Below are 16667 nucleotides of genomic sequence, written 5' to 3'. Positions count from 1 at the left end.
GGTGTGCATGGCACCCTGTCTGCCCACAGCCCCTCCCCACAACGCACTCCTGTCATGGAGCCTCCTTTGGCACGGAACGCCACGGGGGAACGGCTCCCTGCAGGCCAAGCCACAAAGCACCCTCCAAGATCCCACGGTTCAGATTTCTGCTGCTGGCAGCAGCATGGGTCCCTTCCGCGCTTTGCTGTTCTCCTTGACAGGCCACTGCAGCTGGGAGTGGGAGAGGGCTCGACTCTGCACCTGCAGAGCCGTCCCCGCCAGATGGCGGCACGCGACAGCCTCTTCCACACAAGCTGCCACCCCTGACCCGCGGCCTTGGTGCGCAGATGCACAGCCTGGCCTGCCTTCCCCTCACGGTGCCTCGGCTCCTGGAAGGGTCTGCACAAGAGCAGCCTTGAGCCCCATGTGAGACTCCAAAGGCACAAAGCGTCATTCTGTAATGCCCAGGCACAAACGCCAACTGGAGACTTTGCCAGGGAAGCCTTAGCCTTAGGAAGGCTGCAATTTGGAGGCAGAAGCCCAGCTTATTCCGCAGCCCACGGAGGAAGGCTGCGGTCAGACCACACGCGCTGGCGCCAGGACTTCTGGGTTCTATTCTCAGCTCTGCCAATGGCTCATTGAAATGCCTAGAGGGAGTCATTTCCCTTTGCTATGCCTCAGTTTCCCCATTTGTAAAACAACGGAGAGGGATGCTGGCCCCCTGTCCCCTTTGTAAAGCGACTGGAGACCCTGGTGTGAATTAGCCCAAAGCAAGATTCTTACTGCCCATGAGAGGGACACATGCAAGGGGAAAGCAACATCTGGAGGAACATTTTACCCTAACACACCCTATATCTGGCCAGAAAGCCAGTGCATTGGCCTCTCTTAGTGCTGAAAGCCGAGAGCAACCAACCAGGTCTAATCAACCTCCTGGTCCCTCTCCCCCAGGTAGCTCCAACCTCCAGCTCAGCTCATCCCATCCCACCCCTACTCAGGTTGGGGTTGACCAAGATGCAGCCCCAAACCCATCAAGGCTGGGCCCCTGAGGAAAGCGGAGATCCAGCCGGTTCAGAGCCATGAAGGAGAATCTCAGACTCAGCTAGGCCTGGCCCAATGTGATCAACACATGTTGGACTGCTATGCTGGAAAGGGCTTACGGCTGCCAGCAAGTGTGTCTTTGAGCCACATCGCAGACCTTGCTGACACTGATCCGGCTGCCACCCACCCTGCATTCCAGCTCAATGGAAGAAGCAACTAAGCTCCTTTATGGAGGAAAGTAACAAATATTAGAAGCCATTGCCCATGGCGTGGCGCTGCATGGGCAAGTCAGAACATGCATGAACTTGGAGAACATAAGAGGGGGTTCCCTGGGGACTAATTACAGATGCAGGTTGTGAGGGCATTGATTGGTTGCAGCTGTTTGTGTGGGTGCCCGAGGCAGAAAGCCCGAGAAGCAGTCATGAGCATGGCCCTGAGAGGGAGCAGATACAGAACTTCTTGGGGCACAGGACTGGCCGGTGAGGCAGGCTTGAGAATTGCGAGCAAGGAAACGGCTTGCTGTTGCTGGTCTGTGCTGCATTCAGGGAACCAGGACTTTGCGTGCCTTCTCAGTAAAGCAATTGGACTGCACCAAACAAATACCTGACCCAGATGATCCATTTCTCTTCCTACAACCTTCCAAGGGCCTTGAATATTGGCTAAGCGCTCGGGCCAAGGGACAACAGAACTGTAACTCATCATCTCATGGTGGGCCGTACGGGACCTGGCCTACCAGGGCAGACACCCTCATGTAGCAGGACTGCCCTGCAGGGGCTGCCTGCAAGGGGAAGCTTTCCAGAGCCGTGCCCCATGTGTAGGCGGGGAGATGGGAACGCGGCGGGTATGGTTGTGATTAGAGGCCTACACACACACACACACACACACACAAAATCAATCAGAGCATTGTTTATGCTGGGTAATAAAGCGCCCGGAGAGAGGGGAAAGGAGCCAGGGACCAGGCAGTGGCAGCTCACATTCCCATTCCAGTGTGTGCCCCAGGGGAATCCTAAGGCAGCGGCATGGTGCGGGAGGCAAGGTAACGTCTGTCTGTGCCCATAAGCTGCATGAAGTGTTGACAACCGAGGCAGGATTTACATCCTGCCTGCCCTGAGGAGCAGCAGGGGAAAGGGCAGAGGGGGGAGGGTTTGGGGAGCTGCTGAGCTTATGGTTCTTGTTATCTTAGCCATGCTCTCCTCTCCCCTGCTCCCACACACACTTCCCCCATCCCAGTCAACCGGACAGTCTCCTTTTCCTCTCTGCCCCTCCCCGCCTGCCCCCTGACTCGGTCCCGGTCCCGAGGCTGAGGAGCTGCTGATGGCTAGAGCCAGACGGGAGACAAGGAAAGGTCACCTGTAACCTCAGCCGCCAAAAGCTAGGTCCAGCGGGTGCTGAATGGAGCACTGACAGGAGTTTATGTAACATTTAACAAAACCCACAGCCAGCTGGGGGAAGTGCAGGGACCTGGGGTGTGTACACACACAGCCCGGTTCCAGGAAGAGATTCCATGCTGAGTGCTCAGACCCCACGAGTCTGCCCGCTGTGTGACATGCAGATGTGGCCAGTTCAAGGGGGGGAGGCTCTGGCTCCCTCTGGCGAATGCAGAGTCACAAACCCAGGGCCTTCTTGGGGTGCTTTATGGTGGGGAAAGGGGAACTAACTGTGTGAACATTTTATGGGCGCCACAGGACAGGTAACTGGCTCAGCTTAGAAGTGTCAGCAATGGCAGCCTTTCGGAAAAGAACTCACTGGAAAATGAGCCAGCAGCTAAGAAAGTGAGGGATCCCAAGGGGAAGGTGTTGGGAGAAGGCACCTCAGGGGGTTGGAATACCTTGAATAGGGTCGGAATACCTTGAATAGGGTCGGTGAGATGTCTCATATACCAAGAGGCACCCTGCTTAAAAACACAGAGGGGAGGTGGGGTAGAGTCAGGCCTCGGGCTTCTGTTCTCAGCGTGGGGAGGGGTGTGATGTCCCGTAGTTAGAGCAGGGAGAGCTGGGATTCTGGGAGTCAGTATCTGGTTCTTTTCTCATCTTGAATAGGAGTCGAGTGTGAGGTCTCGTGGTTAGAGCAGGGGGAGCTGGAAGTCAGGACTCTGGGGTTCTATTCCTGGTTTGAGGAGTGATGCCTAGTGATCAGAGCAGGAAGGGGGCAGGGATTCAGGGCTCCTGGGTTATATCCCTACTTCTGCCACTGACCCGGTGTGTCAGCCCTCTGGCTGCCTCCATTAAACCTGATCTTCAAATGAGGACAGCCTGGTGCTTCTCTGCCCCACATGGAGGCACTGAGGCGGTGACGTACTTGGCAGCACTCAGTATTAAGGAGCTGCTCTTTAAGAGCAGGGCTGCAGGAGGGTGTGCCCTTTATGAAATGCCTCAGCATGCCTCTCCGACCCCCAGGACTTTGCTGTCGTAGGGGGCTGTGTCCTGGCCTTTCCGAAGCCAGCTCTGACCTTCCCTCCTCAAAGGGAAAGGCCAGAGTCCCCTGCCACGGGGCCTGCTCCCATCCTGGCTCTCTCGCCTTTTACTGCTACATTTTAATTGTCTCTCTTTAGAAACGGGAGCTCCTTTCCAGATCCCAGAAAATCCAGCACTCGAAGGCACACAGGGCTCCATGCACAACACAGGGTCGCTCCAGGGAGCCAGGGCAAGGTTTAGAACATGGTAGGAGGCCTGTCTTCTTGCCCTGAGCCTACGCCTTTCCCAGCAGGAGGCACTCTGAGGCAGGGTGCAACACACCAGAGCAGGGTAGCGGGGCAATTCTTTCCCAGGTAGATCAGAGCAGGGATGCGGGAGCACCGGCATCAAAGTGGCTACATGAAGAGGTGAATGTGTGGGGGGCAGACCCGAGGGAGCATTCTGCCTAGCCTGCCGGGCACAAGCTGCAGTGCTGGATGGAGCGACTGCCCCCCCCCAGGGGTCTGGCTGTACAGCAACGGGGACAGTTCACATCCACCATCATGCTCCTGCCTCTCCACAGTCACAGAACAAGCAGGGAAGCCCCTGGGATTTCCCCATTACAAAGCTATAGCTGACAAGGGCTTGTGGGGGTCGCTTCCGTATCAGTGCCAACGTCCAAAAGGCTGAGACTCCAGGTGCTCCACACCCTGGCTGTGCCCCAGATCACCAAGGACCACGTGGGATGAACACAGCACAAGGCAGTGGGGACAGGCACACAGGTGGGGCTAGCAGGAGTGTACCCACACTGTATTAACGGGACTGAACTGAGGGCTCCAGGGCTCACCACTCTAAGGGACTTCCCCTCCAAGCCTAGCTGGGGTTGCAGGTGGCTGCTGAGTGAGAGCGTGGGGGACATGGGAACTGATACTGGTTTTTGCAGGGATGGGTTGCCTATCGCCAGCCATAGGGGTAGCAGGTTCTGCAGTGCCAGGGCTCTGGCTGTGGTACAGGTGGCTGGGTTTTTTGAGCCTGTGCTCTCGTCTCACTTCTTTAGATCCCCCCAAGGCTACACCGTCCGTCTGTGCAGAAGGGGTTAAAACATTTAGGCCCAGACCCTGTCTGCCTTGCACATGCTGTCCTTGCATCACCTACATGGCAAATCCAGCGCAGCTCTGCTCTAGATAATGGTGATCATCTCGAATTGCACTGGCAGGCAAGCTGTCCATAATTACAACCATCCTGTGTTCAAACCACACGAGTCCTGGCCTCTGGGCTGGCTCTGAAAACCCCCACTGTGCTCAGAACCGAGCTCCTTTTCAGTGGCCCTAATTCCGTCCCTGGAGTGAGATCCCTCTCTTCGGTCTTACTGCTCAATCTCTCCTTTAATAGCAAGTACCAGGCCTTCCTGGCCAGCCCCTGCCCTCTGAGACCTGCTCTGCACACGCAGCACTTCTGAGCTGTTTGTTGGTGGGAAAAGCAGCCACAGCCCTTTGCCTCTCATCCAAACGGTGGCTTGTCTTGCTTTTTATTGCTTCAATTTACTACCAGCCATAGTTTATGCAACCTGCAGCCACACCACCTTGGGTTCTGATCCTGGCACCTCTCACCAGCTAAGCTGGGTTAATACAGAGTTGGGAGACCTCCAACAATAACCCCAGGACTGCCGAGAGGGCCTGTTGCTGACTCTCTCTTCCAGGTCAGTACTGATGCAATGCCCAAGGATGGTGCATCTTCAGGACATGTGCCGTCATTAAATATGCCCGAGGATTTCATGTGAGAGCAGGAGGATTTTTGTTCCTGCGTGCTGGCCCAGCTCCAGGTTAGGAGAGCTGCAGCTGGCAATTTCACCTGGGAGTAGGATTCTTCTCCACTCGCTCCCCTAAAGCATCATGTTGAGCTGTTAGACAGCTCCTGCCTTCCATCCCGGCTTCTCGCCTGCGCGTCCAGGGGGTAAGCAGCAATTCCCCTGCATCTGGCCTGTAAAATGCTTGGCACTATAGAGAATGTAAGTTACTATAGCCACAGTACTGTGGAGAAGTTATTAACAGAAGACTCTGGCAGCCCTTCTGTGCAGAGCCATGGTAGAAGTCAGGACAGGTAACTGGCATCCCCTTTGGCAACAGGTGCCTCCTGGGAGCCACACTGCACATTCCTACTAGAAGAGCAAGTGTGAGCTGCCCTGCTTCACCTCCCGATCCGCCACCTGTGTCCCATCAATGCCTTGGTCTCACAGCAGGGACCCCGTTTTTGAACAGCATCGTCTCACATCTCTGCGCAGGAGTCTCCCACACAGAGATTCTCCCAGAGACTCTCTCTGACCAAGTCTCTCCCAGTTGAGCCCCACTTTCTGCTCCACTTGCACCCCTCCTTTATGCCGTGCTGTAACCAGGCCCCTTGTCCACCGCTGTGCAAGACACGCCCATGGGGAACGCAGGCAAGGGACCTTCACGCCAGCACTGAGCCATCCATCCTCCAGCTCACAGCCATGCCCCTCCCCTGGCATCCTGCGTGCCACGCTGAAATGCAGCAGGCCCAGCTCTGCCCTTGCGTACACCAGCAGGGCCCCATGCAGGCTGTCAATTTACTGACCATTATCCCTTCTTTGAAGCTCACACCTCATCACCCTTCTCCCTCCCCTAAGCACGTTCCCCTCTCGGCAAAGGACCCTCCACCCTAGAACTCACTCGCTGCATAAGATGCATTTATTGTGTCTCGGTTCTGGTTTTCCTAAATCTGCAGGCACACCCCGGCCACAGCCTCAGCTTCAAGGCTTCCCTTGCTACCACCCTCTAGGTGCCGAGGAAATAGCAGCTTTTAAAAAGAGACGATCAAACCTCATGCTGCAGGGACACCGATTGATCACCCATAGAAGGTCAGGACGGTCTCTTCCCGCTCCTCCCCACTGTCTGCATTGTCCAACTGACCAGGTGCATTATGGGCTTTTCCTCTCTGTTCACTGAATCGCCTGGAATTGCCCATACTTGGAGGCAGGAGAGCGGACTGAACGGCCAGTTCTGTTCCTGTACTGCACAGACCGCCTTCCCAGGTTTCTTAATCATTCCTTCCGCACCTCCGTCGCCAGAGCGGGATTAGGGTTCTGAGGAGCACAGCTTTGCCAGGAAAGCAGGATTCCTTCTGGATCAGCCACAGAAACCTCACACCTGCCTGTTCCTGCACTTCCCACTTGCCTTCTACTTCCTGCCAACCGAGTAATCCCCCCGCTTTTAGCCAATGTTTCCTGCTCCTTAAACCATTTATCTATAGACACGCAACTCCGGCTGATAATAAAGGTAAATCCAATTGCTGAAAGAGGCAGATGGGGGAGGGCAGCTTTAATGATGATTTAACTCAGACCTCAAGCGTTGTGCTCAAGCTGTGAGTTGTTGCTGGGTATTTTTCACCCATTTGAAAGAAGCTCAGCAAGTGTAGAGATGGCAAGAAAACCAGAGACCAACATAAGTCAAGGGGCAGGGGGCCCAATCTGAGGGTTGATTTGTTTGGGGCAGAAGGCAGGGGCTTGCATTACTCCTCTGCATTACTAATTACAGATGCAGGAGGTGAGGGCATTGATTGGTTGCAGCTGTTTGTGTGGGTGTGCAAGGCAGAAAGCCTGAGAAGCAGTCATGAGCATGGCCCTGAGAGGGAGCAGATACAGAACTTCTTGGGGCACAGGACTGGCCGGTGAGGCAGGCTTGAGAATTGCGAGCAAGCAAACGGCTCGCTGTTGCTGGTCTGTGCTGCATTCAGGGAACCAGGACTTAGCGTGCCTTCTCAGTAAAGCAATAGGATTACACCAAACAAATACCAGATTCAGATGATCCATTTCTCTTCCTACAACCTGCCAAGGGCCTTGAATATTGGCTAAGCGCTCGGGCCAAGGGACAACAGAACTGTAACTCGTCATCTCACAGGTTATCACACTGTGGTTCAGTCCAGCTGAGAGAGACAGGAGTCCCAGAATTTGGCCTTTCCTGATCTTCCCCTCTGCTGGTGGCTGGGATTGACTGCAGTGACCTCCCCAGCTGCCTTCCATGCTGGACACCAATGCTGCAGCAGGAGGCTGCAGTCTCCCCAAATGAGTCAACAGCACCCCCCACCCACGCCCCGCCAACAATATACCCAGAGGCTCCTGTGCAGTGGCCCGCGGAGCTGTCACCCAGTGGTCAATGATTTGAGGCACCTCCATGTATGGGCTGTCCCACATTAAGCACACTGCGGATCTTGCTTTCAGAAACCCTGAGCGTCCACAGCTCTAACTGAAGCTAACGGGCGTGGCAGGCGCTTAGCACCTCCGCTAAAAATAAAAAAATAAATCAGGCCACAGGCATCTCAAACTGGCCTCTTTGAATCAGTGCTGGCTCAGCCCACCACATGGTACTCCCGCAAACAGCTTCCTATGCTGGACCCAGCCCGGCCATGGGGAGTCCAGCTGTCAAGTGAGGAGGGAGCGAGTCCAGCAGAAAGAAGAGCAGCAGAAACAGTGAGGATAGGTGAACCCAAGCAAGAGGAGGGTGGAGAGCAGCATACTGGAGCAGAAGGGAGAGAATGAGAAGCAGAGAAGGAAGAGAGAGGAAGAGACGGAAAAGACAACGGAGGGAAGGGAACGAGTCCAGTGGAAAGGTTCCTGTAGGGCTGGAGAACTCTGGGCAGGTTCACTCCACCCTCCTTCCCACGTCGCCCCTCTACGTGCGCTACATTGAGGACATCTTCATCATATGGACCCACGGGAAGAAGGCCCTTGAAGAATTCTACCTGGAATTCAACAATTTCCACCCCACCATCAAGCTCGGCCTGGACCGGTCCACACAAGAGATCCACTTCCTGGACACTACAGTGCAAATAAGTGATGGTCACATTAACACCACCCTATACCGGAAACCTACTGACTGCTATTCTTACCTACATACCTCCAGCTTCCATCTAGGACACATCACATGATCCATTGTCCACAGCCAAGCCCTAAGATACAACCACATTTGCTCCAATCCCTCAGACAGAGGCAAAACACCCACAAGATCTTTATCAAGCATTCTTAAAACTACAATACCCACCTGGGGAAGTGAGGAAACAGATTGACAGAGTGAGACGGGTACCCAGAAGTCACCTACTACAGGACAAGCCCAACAAGGAAAATAACAGAACACCACTGGCCATCATGTAGAGCTCCCAGCTAAAACCTCTTCAGCACATCATCAACAATCTATAACCTATCCTGGAAAACAATCCTTCACTCTCACAGACCTTGGGAGGCAGGCCAGTCCTCGCTTACAGACAGCCCCCCAACCTGAAGCAAATACTCACCAGCAACCACACACTACACAACAGAACCACTAACCCAGGAACCTATCCTTGCAACAAAGCCCGATGCCAACTCTGTCCACATATCTACTCTAGCGACACCATTGTAGGACCCAACCACATCAGCCACACCAGCAGAGGCTCATTCACCTGCACATCTATGAATGTGATATGTGCCAGCAATGCCCCTCTGCCATGTAAACTGGCCAAACCAGACAGTCTCTATGTAAAAGAATAAATGGACACAAATCAGGAATGGTAACATATAAAAGCCAGTAGGAGAACACTTTATGTCCCTGGACATTCAATAACAGATTTAAAAGTAGCCATCCTTAACAAAAAAACTTCAAAAACAGACTCCAAAGAGAAACTGCAGAGCTACAATTCATTTGCAAACTTAACCCCATTAATTTGGGCTTGAATAGGGACTGGGAGTGGCTGGCTCACTACAAAAGCCATTTTCCCTCTTTTGGTATTGACACCACCTCATCAATTATTGGGAGTGGACCACATCCACCCCGACTGAACTGACCTTGTTATCATTGGTTCTCCACTTGTAAGGGGACTCCCTTCTCTTCACGTGCCAGTATATTTCTGCTTGTATCTGTGATTTTCACTCCTTGCATCTGAAGAAGTGGCTTTTTACCCACAAAAGCTTATGTCCAAATAAATCTGTTAGCCTTTACGGTGCTACTGGACTCCTCGTTGTTTTTGTGGATACAGACTAACACGGGTACCCCTCTGATACTCAGCAGTGATGTGTATCGCCAGGGCGTGCAGCCCCCCAACCAGTCAATCTCCGCAATAGCTCTTGCAGCAAAAGGAGGGTCTTCGGTCTGCAGGAACTTGGCCAGGCTCAGACACTTTCAACAGGAGGCTGGCACTGTGGCCAGATCCAGCGCACAGCCGCTAAACTTCCTCCCCACATAGGTGGCCTCTGCCCGGAAGGGGCTCTCTGGGTTGAAGAAGGGAAACGCCTAGTATGGTAAATAGCATCTCAACCTCCATGCTGGTTACAAGGGGAATCACAAGAGCGAGAGCATGAGCCTCTAGAGCTTGAGTTAAAGGGCCAGTCCTGCAGCTGGGCGCCGTAAAGCACTAATTTCTTCTCTGGACTGGGCACAGAAGGGGACGCCTAACATTGAATGGCGGGTTACAATAGCACATTCCCAGCCTTAAATAATCCTCATCGCTCCCCTGAGAAGTACACCTGCATCATCCCCCTTTTAAACGGGTGCAGCGGGGAAGGGACTCACCCACGTTCACACCGTGAGCCACAGTGGAAGAGATAGAAAAGCAACTCCCGACTCCTAATGCTCAGCTCTCACCGCATCAGAGCCAGGATCAGAACTCAGGAGGTCCCGGCTCCACCCACTAAACCACATGGCTCTTTCGGAATCTGGCACCAGGTGGGTGAAATTCACATGGCAACTCAAAGGATAAAAGCTGCTACGTGGGCTTCTGCAGCCAGGGAAGCAGAGAGACAAAGAGCAAACCAAAACGGATGCTTGCCAAGCAGAAAAAACAAAACCCACTGAAACAAACCCCCACTATGCTCCAGCATACCTAAGAGGTTACTTCGAACAATAGGGAATTAGAACCGACAATGAGACAGCAGGATCAATACAAGTACTGGCAAGCAAAGACGAGTCCTGTGGATTGGCATGCAGTTTTTTGGTACCTTTTCCTTTAATAAAACATCCTGGATATGGATTAACGTCCTCCGTTTGGTATTATTGTTTCAGGTGCCTTATTAAGGGGCCTGCAAGGGCTTTGATTCATGGATCAAAGAGCTGATCTAGTTTCGTTGGCAAGTGACTCCAGACCCTCCACCAAAAACTTTCCCAACAGCCAGCATCCAAACGCAGCAGCCCATGCGCCCACCAAGGCTGCTGCTGGGAACAACTGCCCCACGGGTGTAAACCGAACTGGCCATGCTCAATGTCTGCTATGGCGCATCATGACAGGTGTCTTACTCTATTAAGTGTCTAGAATGCTTGGCTGCAACAGCTGTTCCACCCACTGACCTGGTACGACAACCGTTCCCCTACCCTTTTCACCAGTGGTGGAAGAATGCAAGCCATAAAGGAGGCAGATGCCTTGGTATGATGCCAGATACCATGGTGATGGGCATGGGATAAATCCCCAGATAAAGTAAATTAGATACACAGGTGCTGGAAGTAGGGGTGCTGCCATACCCCCTGGCTTGAAGTAGTAACAACAACCCAAGGACATGGTTTCTGCCTTCGGCACGCCCACTGTTAACATTGTTCCAGCACCATTGATTAGACAGAGGGCACAACCAGTAAGTCCTGTGATTAAGGATAGCTGACGGTGCTTTAACCCTGTGATGCCGAGAGGTGGGTTTCCCCAACCTGGCAGGCTAATGCAAAATGTACAAGCAGTGGATAGGAGCTGCTCAAAACATGACTTTTGCCACAATGTGGGTAAAAAACTCTCTGCCAGGGCTAGGACACACACAGCTTGATGGGAAGACCAAGACTCGCCAATATCCGACCTCTACCATTACAAGCGATGGATGCTCACCCGGCCCCAATAGCCGATTCCTGCTGTGGGCCTCAGAAGGTGGAGACTGGACCCCATAGTCCCGGCTGATGTGCAAAGGGGTCAGTCCCAGCCCTGCGCTAGGGATTGGTTCAACTCTTTGCACATGAGCGAGAGTCATCGTGGCTAAGACCCTGTCTACATCGTTGGAATCAGGGCCAATTCCCAATCAATGGCCAGCCACCGAGGTAGCTCCATAGGGGGCAAAGGGTGGCTTTGCCCATCGACAGCAGGGCTTTGCGCTGGTGCAGCTATGCTGGAAGTTGTACTCCCAAGCATAGACAAGGCCTATAGATCATGGCCCCTCTCTAGCCTGAGACACCGCCAGCATCCAAGCGATTGCCCATCCTCCTTGCCCACTGCAGTCCGTAAAGGAGATGCTGGAGGTAGGGAGAGGCGCTCTGTGACTGGGCTGAGAGTGAGAGCCGTTAAAGACCAACCTTCTGGGCGCTGGATACAGGTGTGCTGGTTGTCACTCAGGAAGAAGCCGTCCCGGCAGTGGCATTCATAGCTCCCCATCATGTTGACACAGGTCTGCTGGCAGCCGCCGTTCCCCTCCGAGCATTCATCCAGATCTGCCAGAGCAAGCGAGAGAGGGAATGAGTGCGACGTTCACCACCACCACGCATTCACCCTCCGTCTAAGCACGAGTACACCAGAGTACCACAGTGTGCTAGGGAGTCCCACAGGCGCTTGCAGCGGGACCTGACAGTGCTTTAGACAAATGGCTGAAAGCCATCTCAGTATTATTAATGGAGAAACTGAGGCACATAGTGGTTACATGGGGGGCAGCATTTCTCAGTGGCTAGGGCACTGGGCTGGGAAACAGGACATCTGGGTTCTGTTCCTGCCTCTGCCACTGACACACTGTGGAGACTTGAATATGTCACTTCCTCTCTCTGTTCCTTGACTGACCCCTCTATACAAATGGGGGTGGGGTACTTACCCTCTTGTGTAAAACACTGTGGAACAGGCACTATGTATATTAATAGTAGGGTTAATTAAGCTTTACAACTCCTCTAGCAGGTATAATCCCTACTCTATACATGGGTAAACTGAGGCATGGAGCGAGGACGTGATTTATCCAAGGTCACACAGGAAGTCTGTGGCAGACGTGGAAGAACCACCAGGAGTCCTGACTTTCAGGTCCCTGTTCTAGCTGCACGACAATACACTGGCTCCGAAACTCAATTCCCTTCCTCTGTGAATATGTAAGTGGCCAGGTTTTTGTCTGCTAGATCCCTGGGAAGCCTCTTCCTGTACCTGACATGCCTGCTGGGTGCTCAACACTTCTGAAGAGCCATGCCACTTATTCACAGCCACTGCCTGAATATGCACCCTGGAGCCTCACTTTAGGTACTGGGTTTGAACATCTGGACCGAAACGCTGCCCAGCCAACTTCTCTGGCCCTTTAACAGGCCTGAAAATGCCAGACGTTTGTTACTTGGAGCAGAGAAACCTCAGCTTAGTGCTTGCTCGGAGAATTAATTCTGAAGAGACTCAAATCCCCAGCAGCCTCATCTGGCTGCTGCCCTCTTGCCTATTTTGGTTTAATAAAATGAAGCCCAAAGGCTGTTTGCTCATGGAGCGTGACTGGCTTAGCATCAGCCTGGCTGGAAGAGGAGCTCCAGCCTCCCTTGCTCCATACCCTGGTCAAGAGCCGAACTGCTTTCCTAACTGCCCTCTGGAGAACAGAGTCTCCTAGTGCCCCCAGCACAAGTACAGCATGAGCAGAGATTGTGGAAGTTTTACACACACACACACACACACACAAACACACACTCCCCTGCAACGACTAACAGAGGTCTGGTGAGCGCCCCCTATGATGCTGAGCTTGTGAACTGGACATCTGACCACCATGACCTCGACTGAGATCCCACCCCGCACTCCAACTCATTGCAAACCATGGGTGAGGTTGTTCAAGCTGAACCAGGGCAGTTAGCCCCACGGTTCCCACTGACACCCCGTGACAGTGTTCAGCATCTCAGCCTGTCCTCACGACAGCCCACAAGTTTGTCAGACCGCCACGATCCCAGCGAATTATTACCCAGACAGCAATGGCAGCCACTGGGGATGGGACATGAACCCAGCTGCCTCTGATACGGGCACAAGTACACAAACACATTGGGCAGGTGAAGAACTGCGCTTCTGAATGAGCCACACAGATGTTCTTCAGGCCACATGGCCTGACGGTGAGGACCAAAGATCTAGCCTGGGGTTAAAAATGAAGGCTGGCTGGATAGAAGACTGCAAGCCATGCCTTGGAGATGCACTCATTCATCCACTTCCTAGCAACAAGAATCACAGTCCTTTAGGGGAAAGATGGCAATGGGACCAACTCCAGATAGAGAGGATTCCCATCATCATTTGTCTGCGCTGCGACAGTACCTATAAACACCAGTCAAAGACGAGGGCCCCATTGTGGTGGGCTCCGTACAGAAGAGTCACAAAGAGGACAATTCCTATCCCAGAGAATTCACTGTCTACCTTATGTGCTTATCTGGTTTCCCTTACCTTAATATCTGAGTGCTTTCACAATCTTAGATATACTTCTCCTCCCACGCCCTGTGAGGTAAGGCAGGGCTGTTATGCTCATTGTACTGATGGGGAACCCAGGCACCGAGGGATACAGGGACTCGCCCGAGGTCACCCCAATCTAGGTGTCAGAAAGGATGCGACAGGTCGACAAAACAGACTAGTGGGGTGAGCAGAAGAAGGTAGCAAAATGAACCAGGCTTAGCAGAAAGAGAGAAGTCTCAGTTGGCCCCTTGCCTACCCAAAATCAACACGCCGTTGCTTTGTCAGAGGGGAATCCTGGGATGTCTGAGAGTTCACCACGTCATTCTGAACCTAACAGACTAGTAGGTCTGCCTATGGATGAGTGATTCCAGCATCTCCCGGCTCCTACAAATACGTAGTTCTGGGGACAGAATTCTCAGCTTGTTTTCTCTCTCAGGCACCAGGCCAGCTTATGGCAGGGGCTTGCACTGGGTGCCGGACTGGTCTGCAGTGAGATCACAGAGTTGAAGATCCCCTTTTACCACCTTGGCCTGAAACGCTTAGATCTGTGGAATGATGCGGCTTCTCCATCCAGGGATTCTTCCTGCCCTGGACCCTATTCTAGAAAGCCGTGAAGAGCGGAGGAGAAATACGACCAGACCTCTCCCCTCCAAACGTGCAGGGAAAGCAGCAGGATGAGAGGCGAGAGGCCCGGTGCCAAAGAAAACCTCCTGTGAACTCAAGCGTTTCAAACCCAGCAGCTAAGAGGAGAGCTGAGCCCCTCGGACATCAGCAGTGGGGCTGTGGAGCGGACTCCGGAAAAGCTGGACTAGCAGGTTGATGACAGCGTGTGGAGTGAAGGAATTCCAGATCAGGTCTGAAAACCTGAGCAAATGTCTGAGACGCTAATTAAAATACACACACGGTCCCCCATACACAAGGATGCACAAAGTCCACACATGGCCTCTTACAGACAGACACGTGTGCACACATGTACCCTCTCACGCCAAGTCAAATATATGCACACCTACAGAGACAGCTGGACACACACACAGATATTTGAGGACACACACACTCTTACACAGAGACACACATAGGCACACACTTATGCTGAGACGCAGGGCAGGTGAGCAGGGCGACTGGTCAGCCTGAGTGACAACTGCCAGGGGGCGCGTCACAGCGCTGTGCTGCTCCCCCACACCCCTTTCCTCCCCTAATTGGCTGGCAGCCACTCTGGGCTGTGGCGGTTGCGAAAATGTTTTACGCTCCAGCTGGCAGAACACCGAGAGCTGGCCCTGCTGAGAGCCACCAGGTACACAGCCACACCGTGTGACGTCCCACCCTTACCTGCACATGCAAGGCTCTCACGCTCAAACAGCACCCTTTGTGCAATCCTTGCTGGCAGGCGCCAGGCACAATCACTTGCTTCTCCGAATGGAACCCAGGGGGAAAACCCCCATGGGAGGGTCATGAATGGCTAAGAGAAGCAGGAGGGCAAGGCTGCCCCCTGGAAGGGCTTCCTACAGAGTAGCATCCCATGGCATTCTCAGGACTCGCTATCTCCTGAAAACAGCACGCAGTCCAAAGCTACGGCCAGTGCTAGTAACTTTCCTCCCCATCTTCAGGGGTTTGCTCTTCATTTGGCCTATCACTACGGGGTGGTGTCTCTCGCTGAAAGGGCACAGGTGCACTGATTTTGAGAAAGAGATGAGAAGAGAGAATACACAAATGCTTGGCTTTCATCCAAGGATCCCAAACAACTTCTCTGCTCATCCTTCCAGCACCCCATGAAGGAGATGCAGGAGGCCCTTCACCCACCACTGCAGTGCAGCCACCTCTGGGATGGAATCCAACAGCTTCTGACCAGAGTGAATTGAAACTACAGGGGAAATTTAACTCAGCAGAACATAAACCCCCAAGTTGGGATTTACCCAGGATATGGTGGCTAGCATCTCTACCTTTAGAAAAAGGGCCAGGAGATCTGCCCTGAACACAGGGACCTGTACCTCAGTTGTACACTTAACCCAAAAGGCAGCAACCCCATTTCTTTGCTGAGCAAAGAGAACCAATTACAATTCTCCAGGCACACCTGCACTCTCCTGAGTCCCTGTTCCAACCTAGGCCAGCTGTCCCTGAGGGACTATGCACCAGCTGAGCATCACCCACTCCTGGCATGCTCCCCCCAGTCTCCCACCCCAGACCTGGGCGTGGAGTTACACAGGCCAGGGCCAGGGAGGAGCTCCCCTATACCAGGGGAATTCTCAGATGGGCTGATACAGCTGCCTTCTGGCCCCTTCACACCACTCAGATTCAACTCAGAGTCCAGACCAGCGCCTCCCGCCGCTAGGATGATGGCTCAGCTCTGACACCCACGGTCTGGGACAACACTCCCACCCAGGTGTTCCAGGGACATCACCCAGCCATGCACTTCCCCAGCTTAACCTTGCTTAGCTTAGCAAACGTAACCCAGATTACAGCTCAAGGTGGCTCAACCTGGGGACTGAGCAAGAATAAAAGCCAGAGAGAAAAATAAAAGACCACATCACCTCAGAAAAGGCATTTGGATTTGTACCCCCACATCAGAATTTTCCTCATGGAAATTTTCTTTGCCCTCACTGTTCCACAGACCAAGCTAGCTCCAGCCAGTTTTTCGGCAGTAGCCAGCTTGGAAAGCCGGCAGCAAGACAGAAAAGGGACCCCCCGTTCCGTGGCAGGAGGTTTGTCTCCTTAGCTTGAGTTTTTGTCCCAGCTAAGCCATGTTCCATACAGGCCAATAACTCCCTTCAAATCCCTCACTTATAACAGGAGCTTAGCGTCCTGCGACTTCTTCTTCAAACTCAGCACAGGAACGACAAGGCACCGGCTCAAACCCAAGGGCTGAAATGAGGCTCT

The 16667-nt window shown here is 53.3% G+C and overlaps 1 protein-coding gene across 9 annotated transcripts in view; it reads right to left on the bottom strand.

Annotated features, from left to right (window-relative positions):
- The window catches only part of SCUBE3 (signal peptide, CUB domain and EGF like domain containing 3), a 98432-nt gene that overhangs the window by 52292 nt on the left and 29473 nt on the right, over positions 1-16667 (bottom strand). For all 9 annotated transcript variants that reach the window (XM_073319491.1, XM_073319490.1, XM_073319486.1 and 6 more), the window contains exon 4: positions 11717-11851. In XM_073319491.1, the coding sequence (XP_073175592.1) occupies positions 11717-11851 (135 nt within the window). The remainder of the gene's footprint in view (positions 1-11716; positions 11852-16667) is intronic.

Source organism: Lepidochelys kempii, chromosome 21 (assembly GCF_965140265.1).
Source record: "Lepidochelys kempii isolate rLepKem1 chromosome 21, rLepKem1.hap2, whole genome shotgun sequence".
Lineage (NCBI taxonomy): Eukaryota > Metazoa > Chordata > Testudines > Cheloniidae > Lepidochelys > Lepidochelys kempii.
This window is presented reverse-complemented; position numbering and strand designations above follow the sequence as displayed.